This window comes from Moschus berezovskii, chromosome 6 (assembly GCF_049115385.1).
Source record: "Moschus berezovskii isolate FMDL1 chromosome 6, NW_MosBer_1.0, whole genome shotgun sequence".
In the NCBI taxonomy this organism is placed as follows: Eukaryota; Metazoa; Chordata; class Mammalia; order Artiodactyla; family Moschidae; genus Moschus; species Moschus berezovskii.
In genome coordinates, this window is record NC_142465.1 from 63,926,101 (window position 1) to 63,951,317 (window position 25,217).

General features: G+C 37.2%; 1 protein-coding gene and 1 pseudogene across 1 annotated transcript; both read right to left on the reverse strand.

Moving 5' to 3' along the window:
• Positions 1-5,094: 5,094 nt before the first annotated feature.
• Positions 5,095-6,036, reverse strand: LOC129536192 (olfactory receptor 6C74). Its single transcript, XM_055394931.2, has one exon. The coding sequence runs from the start codon at positions 6,034-6,036 to the stop codon at positions 5,095-5,097; it is 942 nt and encodes a 313-aa protein (XP_055250906.1).
• Positions 6,037-19,367: 13,331 nt separating this feature from the next.
• LOC129535586 (olfactory receptor 6C74-like) lies at positions 19,368-20,299 on the reverse strand (annotated as a pseudogene).
• Between the last annotated feature and the right edge of the window lie 4,918 nt (positions 20,300-25,217).

Sequence of the window (25,217 nt, forward strand, 5' to 3'; positions counted from 1 at the left end):
TCCGATCTCACACATTAGTAAATTAATGTTCAAAATTCTCCAAGCCAGGATTCAGCAATACATGAACTGTGAACTTCCATATGTTCAAGCTGGATTTAGAAAAGGCAGAGGAACTAGAGATCAAATTGCCAACATCCACTGGAACATCAAAAAAGAAAGAGAGTTCCAGAAAATATCTACTTCTGCTTTATTGACTATGCCAAAGCCTTTGATTGTGTGGATCACCACAAAGTGTGGAAAATTCTGAAAGAGATGGGAATACCAGACCACCTGACCTGCCTCTTGAAAAACCTGTGCGCAGGTCAGGAAGCAACAAGCAGAACTGGACATGCAACAACAGACTGGTTCCAAATAGGAAAAGGAGTACGTTAAGGCTGTATATTGTCACCCTGCTTATTCAACTTATATGAAGAGTGTTTCATGAGAAACACTGGGCTGGATGAAGCACAAGCTGGAATCAAGACTGCTGGGAGAAATATCAATAACCTCAGATATGCAGATACACCACCTTATGGCAGAAAGTGAAGAAAAACTAAAGAGCCTCTTGATAAAAGTGAAAGAGGAGAGTGAAAAAACTGACTTAAAACTCAACATTCATAAAACTAAGATCATGGAATCTGGTCCCATCACTTCATGGCAAATAGATGGGGAAACAGTGGAAACAGTACCTGACTTTATTTTTTGTGGCTTCAAAATCACTGCAGATGGTGACTGCAGCCATGAAATTAAAAGACGTTTGCTCCTTGGAAAAGTTATGACCAACCTAGACAGCATATTATAAAGCAGAGACATTACTTTGCCAACAAAGTCTGTCCAGTGAAAGTTATGGTTTTTCCAGTAGTCATGTATGGATATGAGAGTTGGACTATAAAGAAGGCTGGGCACCGAAGAATTGATGCTTTTGAACTGTGGTATTGGTGAAGACTCTTGAGAGTCCTTTGGACTACAAGGAGATCCAGCCAGTTCATTCTAAAGGAAATCAGTCCTGAATATTCTTTGGAAGGACTAATGCTGAAGCTGAAACTCCAATACTTTGGCCATCTGATCTGAAGAACTGACTCATCTGAAAAGACCCTGATGCTGGGAAAGATTGATGGCAGGAGAAGAAGGGGACGACAGAGGATGAGATGGTTGGATGGCATTACTGACTCAATGGACATGAGTTTGAGTAAACTCTGGGAGTTGGTGATGGACAGGGAGGCCTGGCCTGCTATAGTCCATGGGGTCGCAAACAGTCAGACATGACTGAGCGACTGAACTGAACTGAACTGGACCAGAATTAAGTGCAAATCCATAAGGTCCTCCCTTGTGAAGATGGTGCCACCTGGAAGGTGTGCCAACCAGACTCATTAGAGGATGTAGTTGCTGCTGCTGCTGCTGCTGCTAAGTCACTTCTGTCATGTCCGACTCTGTGTGACCCCATAGACGGAAGCCCACCAGGCTCCGTCATCCCTGGGATTCTCCAGGCAAGAACACTGGAGTGGGTTGCCATTTCCTTCTCCAATGTGTGAAAGTGAAAAGTGAAAGTGAAGTCACTCAGTCGTGTCTGACCCTTAGTGACCCCACGGACTGCAGCCTACCAGGCTCCTCCATCCATGGGATTTTCTAGGCAAGAGTGCTGGAGTGGCTTGCCCTTGCCTTCTCCAGGATGTAGTTAAGGGAAAGTAAAATGTCATTCCCAAGAATAATCTAGATGGAATCTTGGGTTTTCTAAGTAGATGTGTGTATCTCTCCATCCCCAACTGCCTTAGTCTCATCACTACCAGGAAGAAATGAAAGGAGATGACTTCTTTCTGGGAACAGTTGGATTCAATAACTACATCCTTTAGCTAGTCCCAGGGATCAGGAAGAGATGAGAGAGATGAAATCTGACTTTTACTAATCACTTTGCCCAATAAATGTGGTCAAATTGCAGCTTCTCTGAAGAGCTGAACACTTGACAGAGATTATCATCTAGAACCAAAATGGTGTAGATGCAACCAACTGATCCCTAACTTGAAATATTGGCAAAATATGTGAAAATGCTGAATAGACATTTTTAAAAAAAGGCACACAGGTGGACAACTGACACATGAAAAGATAACTGAAAACTGTAATCACTGGAGAAATGCAAACTAATACTGCAATGGGATATCAATTCACACATTTTAGAGTGACAGTTATAAAAAAGACAACAAATAACAAGTGATGTGGAGAAAGAACAATTGTGAATTATTGCTGGGAATGTAAATGATGTAGCCACTATGGGAAATACTATAAAGTTCACAAAGAAATTAAAAATGGAACTACCATATGATCTAGAAATTCCACTTCTTGGTATTTATCTGAAGAAAATTAACTCTTATTCAAAAAGATATAAGGGTCCCTATGTTTACTATAGCATAATTTACCACCACAAAGAATGACCATCAAGGATGAAAGGATATTCAAAACTTAATGAAGAGATGGTCATTTCTCCATTGTACCTTCTTTCTTCCTTTGGGCATGCATGCCTGCAGTCTAAGTCACTTCAGTCGCATCCAACTCTTTGTGACTCCTTGGACTGTAGTCCACCAGGCTCCTCTGTCCACTGAATTCTCCAGGCAAGAATACTGGAGTGGGTTGTCATGCTTCCTCCAGGGGAACTTCCCAACCCCAGGATAGAACCCGCATCTCTTATGTCTCCTGCATTGGCAAGCAGGTCTTTTACCACCAGTGTTATCTGAGAAGCACTCTTCCTTTGTTGTAAACTAATTGCCCATAGATGGGTTAGTTTATTTCTGGGCTCTTTATTCGGTTCCATTGATCTATGTGTCTTTTTTTGTGTCCATAGCACACTGCTTTCATTATTGTGGCTTTGAAGTATAGTCTGAAATATGGAAAAGTTATACTTCCAGATTTTATCTTTTTCTCAGGATCATTTTGCAATTATGGGTCTTTTTTGGGTCCATATAAATGTTAAGATCATTTGTCCTAGTTCTGTGAAAAATATGGATATTTTGATTTTGTCATTCAATTGCTCAGTCATGTTCAACTCTTCATGACCCCATGGGTTGCAGCATGCCAGGTTTCCCTGTCCTTCACTATCTCCCGGAGTTTGCTCAAACTCATGTCCATTGCGTTGATGATGCCATGCAACCAACTCATCTTCTGCTGCCCCTTTCTCCTCATGTCCTCAATCTTTCCCAGCATCAGGGTCTTTTCCAATGCTTGGCATCAGGTGGCCAAAGTATTGGAACTTCAGTTTCAGCATCAGTCCTTCCAAAGAATATTCCAGGGTTGACTTCCTTTAAGATTGACTCTTTTGATCTTGCTGTCTAAGGGACTCTCAAGAGTATTCTCCACCCCACAGTTTGAAAACATCAGTTCTTTAGTGCTCAGCATTCTTTATGGTCCAACTCTCACAGCCATACATACTACTTGAAAAACCATAGTTTTGACTATATGGACCTTTGTCAGCAAAGTGATTTCTCTGCTTTTTGATAGGCTGTCTAGGTTTTCACAGCTTTTCTTCCAAGGAGCAAGCGTCTTTTAATTTCATGGCTGCAGTCACCATCCTCAATGATTTTGGAGCCCAAGAAAATAAAGTCTCACTGTTTCCATTGTTTCCCCCATCTATTTGCCACGAAGTGATGAGACCCAATGACATGATCTTAGTGTTTTGAATGTTGACTTTTAAGCCAGCTTTTTCACTTTCTTCTTTCACCTTCATCAAGAGGCTCTTTAGTTCTTCTTCACTTTCTGCCATAAGGGTGATGTTTTCTGCATATCTGAGGTTATTGATATTTCTCCTGGCAATCTTGATTCCAGTTTGTGATTCATTCAGACTGTCATTCACATGATGAACTCTGCATATTAGTTAAATAAGCCGGGTGACAATATACAGCCTTGATGTAATCCGTTCCCAATTTTGAACCAGTTGGTTGCTCCATGCCCGGTTCTAACTATTGTTTCTTGACCTGTGTCCAGGTTTCTCAGGAGGCAGGTAAGGTGGTCTGCTATTCCCATCTCTTTTCAGAATTTTCCACAGTTTGTTGTGATCCACACAGTCAAAGGCTTTAGCATAGTCAATGAAGCAGATGTCTTTCTGAAATTCCATTGCTTTTCCTATGATCCAACGGCTGTTGGCAATTTGATCCCTGGTTCCTCTGCCTTTTCTAAATCCAGCCAGTACATATGGAACTTCTCAGTTCACATACTGTTTAAACCTATCTTGAAGGGTTTTGAGCATTACACGCTAGGATGTGAAGTGAGTGCGATTGTGCAGTAGTTTAAACACTCTTTGGCATTGCCCTTGTTTGGGACTGGAATGAAAACTGACCTATTTTAATAGGGAATCATTGAATCTGGGTACTATGGTCACTTTCACAATATTAATTATTCTAATCCAGAGAGTTATTTAAGCTTTAAATAGGCTACAGATTGTTATTCATAAGTGAGTATGATAATACCTGTCACGCTGTTTTCAAGAAGCAGGCTAATACATTTCAGAAACCTGGCCATTGAAAGCAATTAGTTAGTGTTAGCAATAATTTCTCTGATTATTGCAAGGCAGTAATGCCTTAACATTTCTAGATTTTCTTCAATCTGTTGCTAAAAATATACCAGAAGTCCATGCCTGGTTGAAAATTTGAAACTATCAACGTGGGTAGTTTAAGAAATGCATTAAACTGGTTTGTTCCAAATTTCTATTCAGAATTCAAACTTGGAATCCACTACAGAAAAGCTGATTAGGTGATCAAATCTAGGTGGGGTACTAAACTCTGTATAGAATATACATCAAACTGAATCTCTAAATTTCTAAACGGTGGAAAGGAACGTGGAAAATTGAAGACCCACTTTGTCTTCCTCTGAGGGAATTTTTAAAGGAAATCATCAGAGTCACCAAATCAAAAGGCAAATCAATATGACCATATATAAGAAATGTATATGTGATCTTAGCTGAGGAGAAAATAGAAGTGCAAGTTAGACTGCGATTTTTAGGCAATTCACAATGAACATTGTAAGTCATGTAAGATAGTAATATTATGTAGAACACAAACATAGAAGAGATGTACAACACACTTCACACTTCTTGATTTATTTTACTTAGAAACTCAGGAATGTCACTAATGTTCACTTCATTAAGAAAACCTCAATATTTTTGATCATGAGCTTAAACGCATATTTCACTTGTCTGTTTCTCAGTGTATAAATAAAAGGATTCAACATGGGGGCAACAGAAGTACTGAGCAGAGCTATCCCTTTATTTAAAGACACTCTTTGCTTGGCAGAGGGTTTCACATACATGAAGATGCAGCTTCCATAAGAAATGGACACAACCACCATGTGAGAAGAACATGTAGAAAAGGCTTTCCTCCTCTTTTGAGAGGAAGGTATCTTCAGAATAGTCCTAATGATGTTTGCGTAGGAGAGAATCACTAACACCAGAGTAACCAGGAGAGTTAAAGTGGCCGAGAGAAGCATCATTACTTCTATTTTATCTGTGTCTGTGCAAGAGAGTTGTAATATAGGCGATACATCACAGAAGAAATGATCTACAGTGCTGGCTGCACAGAAATCAAGCTGGAGACCCACAAGGAGTGGTGGAAAAATTATTATGAAACCAGCCAACCATGACGCAAAAACCAGTAAGTTGCACACTCTGTCACTCATGATGGTCATGTAATGCAGGGGCTTGCAGATGGCCACGTAGCGGTCATAGGACATGGCAGCCAGAAGAAAAAATTCAGTTGCACCAAAGAGAATAGTAAAAAACAGCTGTGCTGCACAATTGTTGTAAGAAATGGTCTTATCACCTGTTGCCATACTGACAAGAAATTTGGGGATGCAGACAGTTGTGAATGAGATTTCTAAAAATGAGAAATTTCGAAGAAAGAAATACATGGGTGTCTTGAGATGTGAATCTAGCAGGGTAAGGGTGATGATGATTAGATTTCCAGTGACGCTCAACAGGTAAGTGAAAAAAAGGAGAAGAAAAATAACCACCTGTAATTGTGGATCATTGCTTAGTCCAAGAAGAATAAAGGTTGTTACTGTTGTGTGGTTTCTCATCATTGACTTCTATTTAAAAAAAGAAAGAAAAAAGAATCAAAAAGGAATAACAGCCTATAAAAATGTGCTCATATGATTCTTATTCAAAATTTCACTGAGTGCAATTTGTGAGGATTTCTTGTTTGTTTTCTCAAGTGTCATAAATTCATGTGTTCCCAAAGGAAAACAGTACATTGATAATCATATAAAAATAGAAACAAAGAGAAAAAATAGTATCACAACTTGTATTTTCTGTATTTTCAAAGTTTCCAATCTATTTAGTATACATTAAATTATTTACATAACTTTCTCCTTCTTTCTTTATTAAAAGAATCATTTATGTTTATACGGATGAAAATACAAAGTAATGAAACTATCTTCTTGGGTTACAGATTCTAAAGCTACACAGAGCCTGCAAAGATCTTCAGAAAGCCATTTGCTTAAGAAAGGTTAAATGTCATTATCTTCATTTTACAGAAAGAGATTAATTCTACTCTGCCAAACATCTCTTTTTGTGTTTATTACAGTTTAAGGTAAACGTTATAATTCTGGAAGTCAGATTTCACCTGAGGTAAAATTTTCATCTGAAAATTTTCACCTGAGGTAACTGCCTTTAAAAAAATTAACATAACTTGACCTAAATATCCCTAGCCTATACAAAGTGCGGAGAAGGCAATGGCAAGCCACTCCAGTACACTTGCCTAGAAAATCCCATGGATGGAGGAGCCTGGTAGGCTGCAGTCCGTGGGGTCGCTAAGGGTCGGACACGACTGAGCGACTTCACTTTCACTTTTCACTTTCACACATTGGAGAAGGAAATGGCAACCCACTCCAGTGTTCTTGCCTGGAGAATCCCAGGGACGGGGGAGCCTGGTGGGCTTCCATCTATGGGGTCACACAGAGTCGGACACGACTGAAGTGACTTAGCAGCAGCAGTAGCAGTATATAAAGTGGGAATTGCTTTTACCAAACTTCTATAAACGTCAATATTTAAATCCTCATGACCACTTTTCGTCGTGCTTTTCTCACCTTTTCTGAAGATTTGAATTTACTTTCATCTTACTCACTCTGGTTGTGCTCTTTTTTCCGATATCCACTCAAGCAAATACAAAGTATATCATCCTGCATGGAGTGTGTTACATAGCTGCTGCTGCTGCTGCTGCTAAGTCACTTCAGTCGTGTCCGACTCTGTGTGACCCCACAGACGGAAGCCCACCAGGCTCCCCCGTCCCTGGGATTCTCCAGGCAAGAACACTGGAGTGGGGACTGGGTTGCCATTTCCTTCTCCCATGCATGATAGTGAAAAGTGAAAGTGAAGTCGCTCAGTCGTGTCCGACCCTCAGCGACCCCACGGACTGCAGCCTACCAGGCTCCTCCATCCATGGGATTTTCTAGGCAAGAGTACTGGAGTGGCTTGCCATTGCCTTCTCCGGTGTTACATAGCACCCTTTACTAAATATGTGCAGTAATGAGCAAGGTTCTAGAATAAGGTATCTAAAACAATAAAAGATTATCCAGACATGCCTGGTGCATCACTGCTCCATGTGTCTCCCCCTGTCGCCATGGGAGCTACTTCTTACTTATTCACCTCTAGCTTCATTTCTTTCTGGTTCAACACATGACAATTTGAAATTCTGTTATCCATCTTGTTTTCTTTTTTTTCATCTTCTTCAAAATCATCCTTACATCTTACATTCATCACCACAAAAGTGTATCACCAGTTGTTTCCAGAGAATATTTTCCATAAGAATAATATGATGTCATATCTGAAACTATTTTACCACTATTATATTTCTATATTCCAATTCTGGACTTGATATGCAAACATCTCAAATTATTATAAATGAATACAAGGCAACTAAAATTACTGTCTTCCTTCTTTTACCTCGTTTGTTTTCTATCCTCTTCAATGGAACCTTTTTTATAAATGTGTTTATATTCTAAGTAAAATTTATACTCAGTGAGATTTTAGAAATATAAAGTTAGTCTATTTTAAAGGTGAAATGCATAGGCAAATATCAATAAATTGTAATGAGCTATATAAACTGCCAGAGTATTTTGTCAGAGGTAGATTCATAAATGGTTACTCTACTTTACAGGCGCTTCCCTGGTGGCTCAAATGGTATAGAATCTGCCTGCAATGCAGAAGACCCAGCTTCCATGTCTGGGTCAGGAAGATCTTCTGGAGAAGGAAATGGCAACCCACTCCAGTATCCTTCCTGGGGAATCCCATGTACAGAGGAGCCTGGCAGGCTACAGTCCATGGAGTTGCAAAGAGTCGACACATCTAAACAACTAGGCTCACATACTAGCCTAACCTTAAATTACAGCATTCTAAACAAGTATTCTAAACTATTTGACAACATTATTTTCTTTCTAATTCCTCAAATAAATTCTTGCTGGGTAAAAGTAAAATAGTCATTGTTTTTAACCACTATTACAGTCCCAGGGAGATTTCCCTAGTAGCTCAGCTGGTAAAGAATCTGCCTGCAATGCAGGAGACCTGGGTTCAATCCCTGGGTTGGGAAGATCCCCTGGAGGAGGGCATGGCAACCCACTCCAGTATTCTTGCCTGGAGAATCCCCATGGAGAGAGGAGCCTGCGGTGGGCCACAGTCCACGGGGTTGCAAAGAGTCAGACACGACTGAGCGACTAAGCACAAGCACACAGTCCCAAGGGCTTCCGTAACTGCTTTGACAATTTACAGGTACAAGATAAGAGATTCTCTTATAATATTAAAATTAGACAGTTCTTAAAAAGCTTCCGTTCCGTTAGGTCGCTCAGTAGTGTCCGACTCTTTGCAACCCTGTGGACTGTAGCCTACCAGGCTTCTCCGTCCATGGGATTCTCCAGGCAAGAATACTGGAGTGGGTTACCCTTTCCTTCTCCAGGGGATCTTCCCGACCCAGGGATCGAACCCGGGTCTCCCGAATTGGAGGCAGACGCTTTAACCTCTGAGCCACCAGGGAAGCCCCTAAAAGCTTAAATTCTGTTAAATTCAATATGACTGTTTGGTAAATACAAAAATAATTTCCCAAGTTCAGTCCAGTGTCATAATCCACATTATTTACACTGACTTTGTATACTAAAGGAATATGCATTTACAATTATCTGAGATAACCAAAACATTCATTTAATAAAGAGCATTTCTGAGATTCTGTTTAATGCTGAGAAGGATATCTATTGAAAGCCAGATTCTAGGAAATGAAAGGTTCAAAATTTCTTATTACAATAGAACAATTGATTCCTTCAGTGTAACTTTTAAAACAGTCAATTTAATGTTTACTTTGTGAAAGAAAAATATTTATAACTGCATGCCATCCTATTTCAACTGATAAACAGGGATCAAATATTTCTTCCCGTTTCATGCAATAAAGTTATTATAATTAAGATAAAAATGGACTTTTCCCCAAACCTTAATGTCTTTAGTAGCAATTTCATTCTTGACTTTCTTCTTTTGACATGAGTTCCAGGATAGAGGCAATTTCTAATGTTGCCTATCCACCATGTTTTTATATTTTTCTTTAACCCATACTTTTATTTTGCGTTCTTATCCAAACAACATTAGCTTCAGTAATACACACTCAAATATGTTAATTCAAGGATTCTGTTACAGTAAGAAACTCATTAGTTTCATTTCTTCTCATTTTTTTAAGATAGGAAATATTCTCCAATTTATGTTTTAACTTAGAGCATATTTTTCAGGATTAGAGCAAAACAAATAGCTTTTTCTTTTTTAAAGCAGTTTAGAAAAAAATGAATAAAAGGAGATTTCAGGCTCCTTTTTATTTTGAAATGGTTCTATCTTACATGGAAAACCCAGTTACTTATTTTGTAGTTTTAAGATTATAGGTATCATCCTTTTTTAAGCAGTATGTCATGTGTCTCAAGAGGATTAACTGATTTAAAATATTTTTTTAAAAGGAAAGTTTTCCCTGGAGAACACTGCACAAGGTGTTAAGACTATATGAAAAATGATTGAATGGAGAAATTATAATCCACAAGCTCCATATAGAACAAGACAAAAAAAATTTTTTTTGTTTGTTTAAAGGCAGCTCTAAGTTGTAAGAGGGCTTCCCTGGTGGCTCAGATGGTAAAGAATCTACCTGCAATGCAGAAGACAAGGGTTCAGTCCTTGGTTGGGAAAATCTCCTGGAGACAGGAATGGCAACCCACTCCAGTGTTTTTGCCTGGAGAATCTCATGGACAGAGGAGCCTGGAGGCTACAGCCCATGGAGTCACAAAGAGTTGGACACAACTGAGGGACTACACTTTCACTTTTCACTTTCATAAGTTGCAAACCATAGGAATTACAAAAAAAAAGAAAACTAATTTACCCTACATGTCCATGACAAATATACATTAAAAAAAAAAAGAAAGGAAAGTGAAAGGCACCTATCTATTTTCAGTCCAGCAGGAAACATTTTGTAATTAGAAGACAGTGTCTGCTACAACTGCCACCATTCTAATCCAATAAACCATTACCTTCCACCTAGTCTTAATAATAGCCTGTAGGAGACTTCTAAATAATCTTTGCTCCCTTCCCTCATCCAATCCATTTTCTACAGAAAAGATAAAAATATGTTCTCTAAAATTTAATTCATACTATCCCATATCTTTGCTAAAATTATGTCCTGAAACCTAATTGAATGGCAAGGTACCAGGCACCAGCCAAGAATCCTTGGTATAACTCCTCACTTCCTTCCTGTCCTATCTTTATGCTCTTCCACTCTTTCTTTTTATATTTCATTCTCGAGCTCTTTGTCACCTCTCTCCCTATCTCTGCTCTCACTCCATCACCAAACTCCAGACCTCAGATTATTTTGGGTTGGCCAAAAAGTTCATTCAGATTTTTCCTTAATATTTTCATGGAAAAGCCTGACTTAACTTTTTGGCCAACCCAATATATCTCCATAAAAAGTCAATATGTGAGGTGACCATTTGTGAGGAGACATTTCTCTTCTCATGGATTTTATGTATAGACTTTTATTGTTTATAATTGTATCAATATTTATGTCTACACGTCATTTCTTCACTTTTTAAGTCTGGTTCTACAAAATTCCAGTTGCATCATAGCAGAACCTTATCTATTATTTTTTTTCATCCATATAATTTTAGGATGTGGGATAACCCTGGTACTAAATAGTAACTGAATAAATATATGTGATGAATTAAAAACTGAATTATCTTGATAGGGGAGCTGATGAAGTTTATTCTAAAATTTTGAAGAAGATAGAACAGAACAAGAAATAAGGCAAATTCACTAAATATGACCAAGCATAGCAACAGGAAGTCTGGGCAGTAAGAATGGGGGGAATTTAGAGGAGATGGCACAGGGAATTCTACTCAATACTCTGTAATGACCTATTCTTCAAAAAAAAAAAAAAAAATTAAGTTCTTGTGCTGCAACCAAGTGTTTGCATGCTGCAACAAAAATCAAAGATCCCACGTGCCATAACTTAGACTTGGTACAGCCAAATAAATAAATAATATTTTAAAAATATTTAAAAAGTGGTTTAATTATTGTGCTATTTTTTCAACCTGAAGTACTACTTTAATAAAATTGCTTTTTTTTTTTTAAATTAAAGATATATATGTGCAAAGTTCAAAAAGAAAAATTCTGGAATTCTGCCAATGAAAATTAGTAGCCTCCTGCTTCATCCCTCACCTATCATTAACTCTTGTTCTCTGGAGACTTCCAGTGTTAGTTTTTGTCCCCTTTGATATTTATTACTATTTCTTAAATGACATTTTCAGTTTAGGCTATTGGATTTCTAGTACGAAAAATTAGTTATTTTCTTATATCCTTTACTCCTCCCCTGGGTTGGGAATGTGCCCTGGAGAAGGAAATGGAAACTCACTCCAGTATTCTTGGCTTCCCCAATGGCTCAGTGGGTAAATAATCTACTTGCAATGCAGGAGACAGAGACTTCCCAGTATTCTTGCCTGGGTAATCCCATGGACAGAGGAGCATGGCGGGCTACAGCCCATGGGGTTGCAAAGAGTCTGAGACAACTTAGAGACTAAATCACTACCACAAAAATAATTTCTATTAATATTTCTCATTTTTATTATTTTTTCATACTTTTATAATGATCATCAGTTTTATCTTAATTTACACTATTTTGACAATGAAATTGTTTTTCAAGCTGAGCAACATCTTTGTCTACATGCTTTTTCTCTATTTAATAATATTTTGTATCCACAGGGATCAATTTCCATTAAAATAATTGCATAAGCATTTACACATTTTTCAGTATTCCCAACTCAGGCTAGAATGCAGAAGTGCAGCTATATCCTCAAAAGTAACAAATACATTAGGCAAGCTTCCATCTTCATTTTCTCTTTCCTCAGCATCATCTGTTCTGGAACACTTTTTGCTCCCAGCTATGTCAGTATGTATTGTTTCTAGGTTCGATGTACAACTCTTGTATTGAAATGCCTGTTTCTTTTTTTTTTTTAATTTTTATTTAATAAATGGTACAAAGCACAATGCCACAAACATTAACAGTTAAAATTTCACCAAATGAAAAAAAATACTATAGAATACACAGTTGCAAAAAGCTACATTAATTTATTTTACAACTGCCTCAAGCTGCAAAAAGAAAAAAAAACCCAATGGGAAAATGCCTGTTTCCCATATACATGAAGAGTACTTTTACCTTTCCCCTCATTCCAAGTGTAGTTACATGTTTGGGGGATATTTGAACTTCCTAATATTACAGTGCCATTATTTAAGGCAGCAATAACAAAATTATGAGTGCAAAATTTATAAATATGGAATTAGAAACATACATGAATGTTATTTAGAATGAGGAAAATCACAGCAAGCCACACATTAATTAAGTTATTAAAATCATAAAATGCCAAAGTGAGAATAAGGTCTCTTCTACTTTACTTGAATTTAGCAAACAAGGTCCCACACGGTGAACACAGGGTTGCCACCATCAGGACCAATACAAACCCAGCGAGGGGGCTAGACAAGGGAAAATAAAAATGCTGCAACCTCTCCTGTGGTTTTCAGTTTATTTTTCTTTATTCAACACTTGCTTGGTTGTTGTAAGCATTTTCTTGTGTCCAGAGTTCCAGAATAATTGATTCTGAAATTTTGGCTCAATATGTCTGCATTTCTGTGATGTTACATCCAGTAGAAAAATCTGAATGAAATGTTTGGCCAATCCAATACTACAGGAAAGACTGGATACCCAAATACCATCAAAGTAATTATGATCTGTGCTCAACCTATCAACAGATTAATTTAGTAATCCAGTTCCTAGGAGCCAAGTACAAGCTGATAGCACATTTTGCTGTACATAATAATCTGGCGATGAAACAGTCTGAACCACAAAAGAGTAGTCATAGGACACAGGAATATAAAATTGGGAAGACCCCCTAAAGTGGGAAAACTTAATTAGCTACACTCTAGGAAATTGTTTAGTCTTTCATCACAGTAGTTATAAAAACTTTAGGAATATATATTTCAAAAACAGAAATTTTGGACAAAAAATTACATTAAAAATTGTAGGTAGGGATTCAACATTGTAAAGAGGATAAATTCTTGATTTATCTCAAGAATTTATTCTCAACCACCTATTTGTGAAACAGAACCAGGAAAATAACAATTTTCAGTAAAGTTTTAGCTATCAGTCCAAGTCAAATGAACTCTATTTCCATGATTGATTATTTCCCTTTTGTTAATCTTAACAAAACTACACAATAAAGATGATTAAAGTGGCAATAGCGGTGGTATTTTTGTTGCTATTGGTGACCATCAAAGAAAGGCATATTTGCAGAATATTAACCATAAGGAAGTATTTTTCCCTGCATAAAATGTCACATAATAGCCGAAGTCATAAAACAGGCAGACCTAGAGATCGCTATATTCTAACAGATATTCCCCTCTTTAGGAACTTGTATAACTCTAGTTGCCAATACATAAATTACCTTATTGTTTACAATTTGATTCCTTTCTTTATGAATATTTTAAAGAGTTATTTTAAAGAACATATTAGTCACTTATAGTGATATCTAAGAAAAAATTACTGAAGTACATTTGAAATATTAAAGTCAACTATAATCTATGGTCCAAAGGGCTCCTCTCAACAATAGACTTTTAAGTCCATGTTATTTCTACACATGTTATACTTTTCATGGGCTTTCCTGGTGGCTCAGTTGGTAAAGAATTTGCCTGCAATGTGGGAAACCTGGGTTCGATTCCTGAGTTGGGAAGATCCCCTGGAGAAGGGAACGGCTACTCACTCTAGCATTCTGGCCTGGAGAATTCCATGGACTGCATAGTCCATGGGGTTGCAAAGAGTCCGACACGACTAAGCGACTTCCACTTCGCTTCATACTTTTCACATTTCATTTTTCCATCCAGTATCTGAATTTAACTTACAGCCCTTATAACCCCCAAACAGTGTTCATTTATTTAACACAGAAAATCTCATTTATTATTTTTTAATAAGTATCTTATTTTTTGCTAAATGTATTAACCTGAAGATATATTTATTATATCGTTTTATCTTTAGTCCAAGTAATGAGTTTATGCTTTTAATATCTGTGTCATATAAAAGGACAGAACTTTAAGAAAGCTGAGTAAAACAGAAACCAAAAATGCTTTCCTTTATCATCTTCCTTATGATACATGGGAAAATATGTGTACTATTTATAATTTGTAATTCCTTCAACTCATTTATTGCTGTACAAACCATAGGAAGTAGGCTTGTATATCCAAGTGATTTTTGAAACCTGGTTAGGTATTTTTTTTCATCAATATGTTGGTCATTTCCCCAAGAGGCAGCAGTCTTCTATAACTTCTTATGGCCCTGTATTATTTTTGGAAATATCTACATTTCCTTTAACTCTTTAGTTCTACTGTTTTTTTACACTTGAGTATTTTGCCATTTATAAACTGGTTATATTTAGTCACACAGACATTTCTAATATGTTTTAACTGAGAAATCCTGGAAGTTAAAATGGTTGAAAATTGTTGAGTTCTATATTTATCAATTGTTCAGTTCAGTCGCTCAGTCGTGTCTGACTCTCCGCGACCCCATGAATCACAGCACACCAGGCCTCCCTGTCCATCACCAACTCCCGGAGTTCACTCAAACCCAGGTCCACAGAGTCGGTGATGCCATCCAGCCATCTCATTCTCGGTCGTCCCCTTCTCCTCCCACCCCCAACCTTTCCCAGCATCAGAGTCTTTTCCAGTGAGTCAACTCGTCGCATGAGGTGGCCAAAGTATTGCAGTTTCAGCTTTAGCATCAGTCCTTCCAATGAACACCCAGGATCGATCTCCCTTGAAATGGACTGGTTGGATCTCCTTGCGGTCCAAGGGACTCTCAAGAGTCTTCTCCAGCACCACAGTTCAAAAGCATCAATTCTTCAGCGATCAGCTTTCTTCACAGTCCAACTCTCATATCCATACATGACCACGGGAAAAACCATAGCCTTGACTAGACGGACCTTGGTTGGCAAAGTAATGTCTCTGCTTTTTAATATATTATCAATTGTACTAGTCACATTATTTTCATATTATTTTTAACAGTTTGATTTTCTATTACAGATACTCTATATCCGGCATTTTTATGATGTACTTGTTTAGTCTCTAAGTCATGTCCAGCTCTTTGCGATCCCATGTAGTGGTAGCCTGCCAAGCTCCTCAGTCCATGGGATTTACCAGGCAAGAATACTGGAGTGGATTGGCATTTCCGTCTCCAGGGGATCTTCCCAACCCAGGGTTCAAATCCATGTCTCCTGCTTAGCAAGTGGATTCTTTTACCACTGGGCCACCTGGGAAGCTGGTACTTATTTAACTGTTTTCTCTATGGTCTGAATTTAAGCATCTGTGGAAAATAATTTTAGTAATATTTTCCCACTTTTCTTGGTCCACCTCCATGTATTATATTTCTCTTCTTACTAATCACTGGGCTTCCCTGGTGGCTCAGTCAGTCCAGTATTCTGGCCTGGAGAATTCCATGTAATATGGTCCATGGGGTCGCAAAGAGTCAGAGATTACTGAGCGACTTTCACTAATCACTACTTCTAATCATTACTATTAGTAATCACTTACTAATCATTACATAATTCAGTATTTCTCAAAAGGAGTACTGAAAACTAAAATCTTTCTAAATTTGTTTTCATGGTTCTTTATTTTTGCCATCAACATCTTTTATTTATTTTTTTAAACTAATTCATTTATTTAAGTTGGAGGCTAATTACTTTACAATATTGTGGTGGGTTTTGCCATACATTGACATGTATGATTCTATTTTTTAGCTCTGTCCCCTTCAAAATGATTTTATCTTATACTTACTGAACTATCTTTTTGCTTTTATGTGAAACTCTAATTATTATACCATATTGTTGTTTCTACAATTATATATAAAACCCCTACCAGTGCCTTTATTGAGTTCTCAGCAAAACAGAGATCTTATTTTAATATCATGTTTGCTGTCCAGCAGAAAAGCTAAACGCATTTCAAGGTAAAGCATTTGAGTACTTCAAGTAGAAGCTCAGCTGACCCTGTATTGAAGAAACTGTGCTGCTTATTCAAGAACAGATTTTTTTTTTAAAAAAAAAGCACTATTAAACTATCTGGAGATTCAAATTCAGATGTCAATGTTTGTGGGTTTATTAGATATAAAGAGATGCGATATGATACAGACTAAGCAAAATGGCAGAGAAGAAAGATAACATAACTATAATCTTCCTGGGACTGGGGAGAATAGGAATGGGGAAGTTGTATTTTAGAAGTGCTAGAACCTGAATTGTAGAGCATCTGTGCAATATAAGTAGTAAATGACAGACATTTAAAAATATATGTGAAACATTTTCAGAATAGCTCCATGAAAACTTACTGGTTTAACTTGGATAGTGTTTTTTAAGCAAATTCTCCCTGACTCACACATAACAGAATCAAAACTAAAAAGAGCACTGAGAGAGCCTTAGGTTTTACTTGTATAAGATTGCCCCAATATGTTACATGTTTTTTTCACATTCTGTGCTCTTAAAATTTCTAAAAGTTAAATAGTGTTCCAAGATCATTAGATATATTTTCTCAAAGTGAAATAATGATGACGTAAAGTGATAACCAATTTTTAAAATGTTATTCTTGAAATCATATTCCTGACACATATCTTTTAAGATATAGTTCATTAACTGGTTGTACCAAAACCTGTAAAATTGTCATGTCACTTATATACTATATGTGTTTTTCTCCTTGGCCATATATTTTTTCAGGTCTGTAATAAGACAGCATTTTTCAAACACATTTTATTCAAATCAAAACCCATAGTTAATATTAAAAGGAAATGAAAAAGATATTATAGTCAAATGCACAAACATTTCTAGAAAAAAATCATGAAAATGATGTGCACCTAGGAAAACCTTTTTTACTCTATTTAATATTTTCAAATTTTGGTCATGACACACAAATTGATTTGAGTTCCCCAAATTCCACTCACTTTATGACTAAGAATTCAAAAATCCTGAAAAAAAATTAGTTTATTCTGTCATCTTGGTTTCCCTGATAGAAATACAGCTCTGTAACTATACATCTACACTTATGATAATCTGAAAAAAATATATTGACTAGCATTGTTTTCTTTATTTAACAGTTATTTATAAGCAGCTTTCAATAAGTTTCAGAAGTATCCCAAGTTACTAAAAGGTGTCTTTTTATATATGGAAACACCAAATATGTTTTATTAATATTTTATTATTTAATATTATCAATTATATTTACTTTATTTATTATTATATTATTTATGTTTTATTATTAATCTTTAAAATAGGCTAGTAAAATAATACATTTTCATCTCCAATTTCAGTTCAGTTCAGTCGCTCAGTCGTGTCCGACTCTTTGCGACCCCATGAATCACAGCACGCCAGGCCTCCCTGTCCATCACTAACTCCCGGAGTTCACTCAAACTCATGTCCATCGAGTCGGTGATGCCATCCAGCCATCTCCAATTTAAATACTTGTAAATACTGCTGCTGCTAAGTCGAGTCAGTCGTGTCTGACTCTTAGCGACCCCATGGACTACAGACTACCAGGCTCCTCCGTCCACGGGATTTTCCAGGCAAGAGTGCTGGAGTGGGTTACCATTTCCTTCTCCAACTTGTAAATGCTGCTGCTGCTGCTGCTAAGTCACTTCAGTCGTGTCCGACTCTGTGACCCCATAAACGGAAGCCCACCAGGCTCCCCCATCCCTGGGATTCTCCAGGCAAGAACACTGGAGTGGGTTGCCATTTCCTTCTCCAATGTGTGAAAGTGAAAAGTGAAAGTGAAGTCGCTCAGTCGTGTCCGACCCTTAGCGACCCCACGGACTGCAGCCCACCAGGCTCCTCCATCCATGGGATTTTCTAGGCAAGTGTACTGGAGTGGCTTGCCATTGCCTTCTCCGTTGTAAATGCTACCAATTCTCAAATACAAACTAAGCAACTAGTTTCTATGAAAATTATTTTAAATAGCAATCATTTAAAAAAAATAAACATCTCTAGTTTGACCATCAACACTAAGGGTTAATCTCTGAAACAATTTTCTTTCATTAAATTAAATGGACTATGTACAAATATATATTGGTAGTATTACAAAGGAACAAAAATAAATATTAGCTTTAAGTAGGTAATAAATCCCAGCCTGGTAGGCTGCGGTCCATGGGGTCGCTAAGAGTCGGACGCTACTGAGCGACTTCACTTTCACTTTTCACTTGCATGCATTGGAGAAAGAAATGGCAACCCACTCCAGTGTTCTTGCCTGGAGAATCCCAGGGACGGGATTCCGTCTATGGGGTCGCATAGATTCGGACACGACTGAAGTGACTTAGCAGCAGGGGCAGCAACTAAGTACAAATAAAGGATAGCAATAACATTTACATTGCATGCTACATTAAATATAATTTAAATAAAAAGTATTGTATTCTTGACTACATAGAATTCATAGACAAATAGATGGTTTGAAAACAGGTAATGAGATGGCTGGATGGCATCACCGACTGGATGGACATGAGTTTGAGTGAACTCCGCGAGTTGGTGATGGACAGGGAGGCCTGGCGTGCTGTGATTCATGGGGTCGCAGAGAGTCGGACACGACTGAGCAACTGAACTGAACTGATACTTCTTTTAGCTGATAAAAGAAAAGAAAGTAATTTTTTAAAAAAATATCTATTGAAGAACATAAGGAAAAATCTATGTTGTCACAAAGATTTTTGCAAAAATAAAACTTGAAAGATACAAAGATGAATGGAAATAAAAGAGAAAATATGTATCAGGAGTTATAATTGGATACATTGTTATTACTATAGACCCCATTGTTTATTTCATTTATATAAAGTTAAATACAATATTCATTTGTATAAGAAAGAAACAACCCTGTGTATCATAGTCATGAAGACGTTTTACACTTGGTTCTGTAAGCTGTAGATGAAAGGGTTCAAAAGTGGGGCAACAGAGGTATTGAGCACTGCAATTCCCTTGGAAAAAATATTCTTTCTTGGACTGAAGGTTTTACGTATATGAAGATGCAGCTGCCATAGGAAAGAGATATCACAATCATATGAGAAGAACATGTTGTAAAAGCTTTTTCCCTCTGGTTTGATGAAGGAATTTTTAGAATTGCTATTGCAATATAGGCATATGATATTATCACCATTAGTAATGTGACCACAAGAGTCATTGCAACAGAAATGTATCCCACTGTTCCAATTATATGTGTGTCTGAGCAGGCAATCTGCATGAGGGCAGTTGTGTCACAGTAGAAATGATCAACAACATTGGAGGCACAAAAATAAAGCTTTAGATCTAAGAGGAAAGGTATAAAGGTGGTAAAACAGTCAGCAATCCAACAACAGAAGACAAGCTGAATGCAGATTTTACTGTTTATGATGGTTGTGTAATGTGGGGGCTTACAGATGGCAACATAGTGGTTATAGGACATAGCTGCCAGCAAGTAAAACTCAGAAGCTCCAAGAAGGAAGACAAAAAATACTTGAGAAACACATCTACTATGGGAAATGTTTTTGTTCCCAGTTGCCATCATAACCAGCAAATTAGGGATGCATGCAGTAGCATAGGAAATTTCTAAGAAGGAAAAATTCCAAAGGAAAAATACGTAGGTTTCTTGAGGTGAGGATCCACTAGAATGAGTATGATGATGATCATGTTGCCAGTGATGATCAGCAAGTAGGTGATAAGTAGAAAGATAAACAATATGACTTTCAATCATGGGTCATCAGTCAAACCTGCTAGAATGAACAGTCACTCTTATATAATTTTCCATTAATACCCTCTACTTTTCCAGTTCTATGTAGGAAAAAAAAAGAAAATGGTTTTAGTGAAAAAAATAATATTAATAACTAATGTTCAAAGAAAATTTGGCAAAATTATGTTTCAGATAGAGTAACACAATTCACATTTGTGTTTTAAAAGTGGTTATGCCAGGAGGAACAGTAGTTTGCATTTCCAGCGTATGTACGGATGATTAAATCTTAATTCACAATTCTAAAATAGCCTAGTTGATGGAAATAAATGTTGATTGATAATATGTGAATAAGTTGAAGGGAATTTAAATGCACATTTTAAAGCATACAAAAATGCTTTTTTCCTCCATTGATTTTATTGCAAGGGTTGGGATGAATGCCAGTACCTTTTTAATTGAATGCTTTGCATTATTAAAGCAAAATGATACCTGCCATTACATGTATATCAGCCCTTCTTATGCATTTAACAGACACACACACATGCACACATTCACACACACACGGTCCTAGCCAACATCAATGAACAGGGCTAACATATCTATACCATTTTAATTAATTAATCAAAGTCAAATGCCTGATACTCATTTCCTTTACTTGCATGGCTAATGGAATCCAATTTCTGATGAGTCAATATGAGTGTCTTATAATTTCATGGCTGCATTCACCATCTGTGGTGACTTTGGAGCCCATAAAAAGAAAGTCTGACATTGTTTCCACCGTTTCCCCATCTATTTCCCATGAAGTGATGGGACCAGATGCCATGATCTTAGTTTTTTGAATGTTGAGCTTTAAGCCAGATTTTTCACTCTCCTCTTTCACTTTCATCAAGAGGTTTTTTAGTTCCTCTTCACTTTTTGCCATAACGGTGGTGTCATCTGCATATCTGAGGTTATTGATATTTCTCCCGGCAATCTTGATTCTAGCTTGTGCTTCTTCCAGCCCAGCGTTTCTCATAAAGGTAAATAAATAGAATTACTTAGGCAAAAAATGTGCTGTTAATGTTCACATTCCTTATATTTCTGTTGAAGAATGAAGCACTTAGATTTTTTTTTCTTTCCATGGAGTCACAGTGAAATAGGTAATTTTTAAAATAAATTTAACACATGTGGACATTTTGTGATTAGCCATTTGTAGCTCATTTCAGCAATTTATAGACTATCCAAATATCTCCTTTATTCTTTATATTCACTATATTTTAAGAGAATAATAATACAGCATAGTACTAAAATTAAACAACTATTTATCCTAGCAAGTGATTATGGTTGTTTATTTCCAGGAAATATCCTAAAGAGTAAGTAAATCTCTCCAAGACATTCAGATTCAAAGGCATAGTTTCCCTGAGGATCTTTGGTTTGTCAGTAAACAATAAACCAAAGAGATGTCAATATGGATACAGACTTTTTCCTATCTCCTTTAACTACATTCTCAGGAGTTTCTCATGAAATTGAAGTCACCATGCACTCCTTTTACTTCCATTTATTTATAAATTATTCATTCCTTCCTTGAATACATGTTTGTTATGTGCTTGAAACGTGTCAGGCATGCTTCTATGTAATGGGCATAAAACCGTAATCAAGATACAAGAATATAAATGTGAGTATATGAAGGGTTAAGAATTAGGTTCAGAGCACACCTGGAGGGTTTTCAGTTTTAATTCAACATGTAAAGATCTGAGAAGTCATCACTCACGTCTGTATTACCAGAAAAAATTGAAGATCAATGGCTTTCTTGTACCTATTAGAGAACTGAGGTAGCAAGGCAAACCACCACAGCAAAATCAGGAGAAACAGGCCCACCCAGAGAGAGGGAGCCAAGACCTGCTTATTTGGAGCCAAAGCCATAAGCTGACAGGAATGCTTCAGTGCTTCAAATTGATAAATTGATACATTCTGAATGTTTACAGGGGAATGCCTGCGGGATAGTGTGAAAAGTGACAAACTCCTAGAAGCTGTATTCTTAGGCAGCAGGGCAGGACTGCTGTGGGTTTTACTTCTCAGTTCAGTTCAGTTCAGTCGCTCAGTCGTGTCCGACTCTTTGCGACCCCATGAACCACAGCACTCCAGGCCTCCCCGTCCATCACCAACTCCCGGAGTTCACTCAAACTCATGTCCATCGAGTTGGTGATGCCATCCAGCAATTAAAACAATGAAACATCACTTCATACGTTTAGAATGGCTAAAATCTAAAACACTGACTAAACCAAATACTGACAAGGATGTGAATCAACAGGAACCTCATTCACAGTTGATGAGAATGTGTTTAGTGTTCTAAGAAACTGCCAAACTGTGTTCCAAGGGTTTTACTTCTAGGACTCCACAAAATTCTCAGAGTGAAAAGCCAGGACAGATCCTCTTTTGACTAGATTGGAACAGAGATGAGTTATCATGAAATGTTACCAGAGCATTTCCCATATATAAAGGCCTAGTCTCTACAGCACAAGACTTTACCAGAAGACTATTGCACCTGATGAAAGGGCATTTCTCACACTCTAGCCCCCATCACCCTTGTCCTGCCTTAAAGTGGAAAAAAATTGCATCACCAGAGACACTGTGATAACGATAGCCCTATAAAATAGGCCTAATAAAATCAGATTTCATTATAAAATTATAGAATGCTTCCCCCTCCCACAGCTTGACACATCAACAGAGCTCTGGTACAACTGAATTACAGCTGAAAGAGTGCAAGATGCAGACACTTTCTGAAGAGGAATGCTTAAGAAAACCCCAAATCAACAAGAGATTCACAATAAAGAATGCTAGAGGAATTCGACCCTGCTAGCATCAATTGCTACAGCAATCACTAAATAAAACCTACTTCTAGCAAGATCAATAGAATACCTCACATTAAAGGCCTATTTACCTTAGTTCCTTTTAATAGACAGATCATTTCCTGCCTCCAACACAAAATTACAAATCATGCCAAAAGGAGAAAAAGACTACAGACGGAAGTGGGAAGGCACAAAAACAGAATCACAGAATCAATGTTAAAATTAATATGTTAAAGGCTATAATGGAAAATCTAGATAACCACGAAGAACTCTACGAAAATGTAACCAGAGAGAAGAAAACTCTAAGAAAGAATCAAAAGAAAACATCAGTATTGAAAAAAGTATAGTGAAAATAGGGCTTCCCAGGTATCACTAGTGGTAAAGACCCCACCTGCCAATGCAGGAGACATAAGAGACGTGGGTTCAATCCCTGGGTCGCGATCCCCTGGAGGAGGGCATAGCAACCCACGCCAGTATTCTTGCCTGGATTAGAGGAACCTGGCAGGCTATGGTCCAAAGTGTTGCAAAGAATCAGACACGACTGAAGTGACTTAACAAACACATACACACGTAGTGAAAATAAAGAATGTCTTTTTTTTAAATATAATATTTGTTTTCCTTTTTTTCCTTTTATTAAAAATTTATTTTAATTGGCGGCTAATTACTTTACATTATTTTATTGGTTTTGCCATACACTGACATGAATTTTATGAACTCATTAGTAGACTGAACATAGCTGTCGAGACCGACTCGACAAGTAGGGTTTCCCAAAGCGAGAGAATGAGAAATGCGACACAAGAATTCAGAGAAAAGCGAGGATCAGGTGGCCAATACCACTCCAAGGTGAAGGTGCCGAAACTGAATCCAAGCAGCTTTATTATACTTTCAGCTGTGAATGAAAGAATATGCAGGGAGTTAAGCTATAACTCACATGGCCTTCAGGGCCAAAGAACAAAATGATCATTAACCTTTGAGTCATTAGGAAACAGTAATCAATAACAAATCAGTAACTAAGACTAATATTCTTATCTATAGATTTTCCACCAGTTATGTAAAACATGTGACTCTGAGATGCCAGTTGATAAACAGTCTGGGGTCGGTTTTCCGACCCCAGGATCATATCTTGTTTTCAAGATTATGAACTGTTCCCTCTGGACTTGTTCCAAGAGTCTGATGCCTTATAGCATCTAGTTTATCAATAATTATACATTTCTTTTGTGGCCCTTGCCAGGGCCTGCTTTTCCTTTATTCTTCTTGTCTCCTACATATAGCCAAGGAAAAATTTAGCAAGCTTGAAGATAGATCAATAGAAAATCCCCAAACTGAAATATAAAGAGAAAAAGGATAAAAACAAGCAAGCAAAAAAAAAAAAAAAGATCCCAGCATCTAAGAAGTAATGGACAATTTCAAAAGATTAAACACATGTTTGATTGGAAAACTAGGAGAACAAAGAAAAAACAGAGCCAGAGAAATATTTGAAGTGACAATGACTGAGAACTTTTCAACATTAATGTCAAACACAAAATCTCAGATCTAGGAATTTAAGACAAGACCAAACAGGATAAACACTTCTCACTTCCCCCTAAGACACCCTCCACCAAAACTAGCTAAATAAGTAAAACTATACTCAGTCATAACATATTCAAACTGCAAAAAAACTGGAGGCAAAGAAAAAATCTTGAAAAAAGCCAGAAAAAAAAAATCTCTAAAGAGAAATTGGATAGGAATTATACTTTCTCATCAGAAACTGCAGGCAAGAAGAGGAGAGTGAACTACTTAAATTTTTGAAAGAAATAAATACTCAGATAAAACATCCTTCAAAGGTGAAGAATAAATAAAAGCTTGCTGAGAGAAACTGCCACAGACTGGAATGTTTGTGTCACCTGGTCACAGAGTCAGACAGAACCTAGTGACTGAACAACAATAACAACAAAATTCATATGTTGAAACCGAATACCAAGTGGAATGATATTTGAAGTGGGCCTTAAACATGATGCTTATATTATAAGGAGAGAACCTCATAAATGTGACTAATGCCCTTTTAAAGAGGCCCCAGAGAGCATCCTTGATCCATTCTGCCATGTGAGGACATGGTGGAAAGACTATTAAATCTATTAATATTTAGCAGGGACTCCTTGCCCTGTGCTGTGCTCAGTCATGTCCAGGTCTTT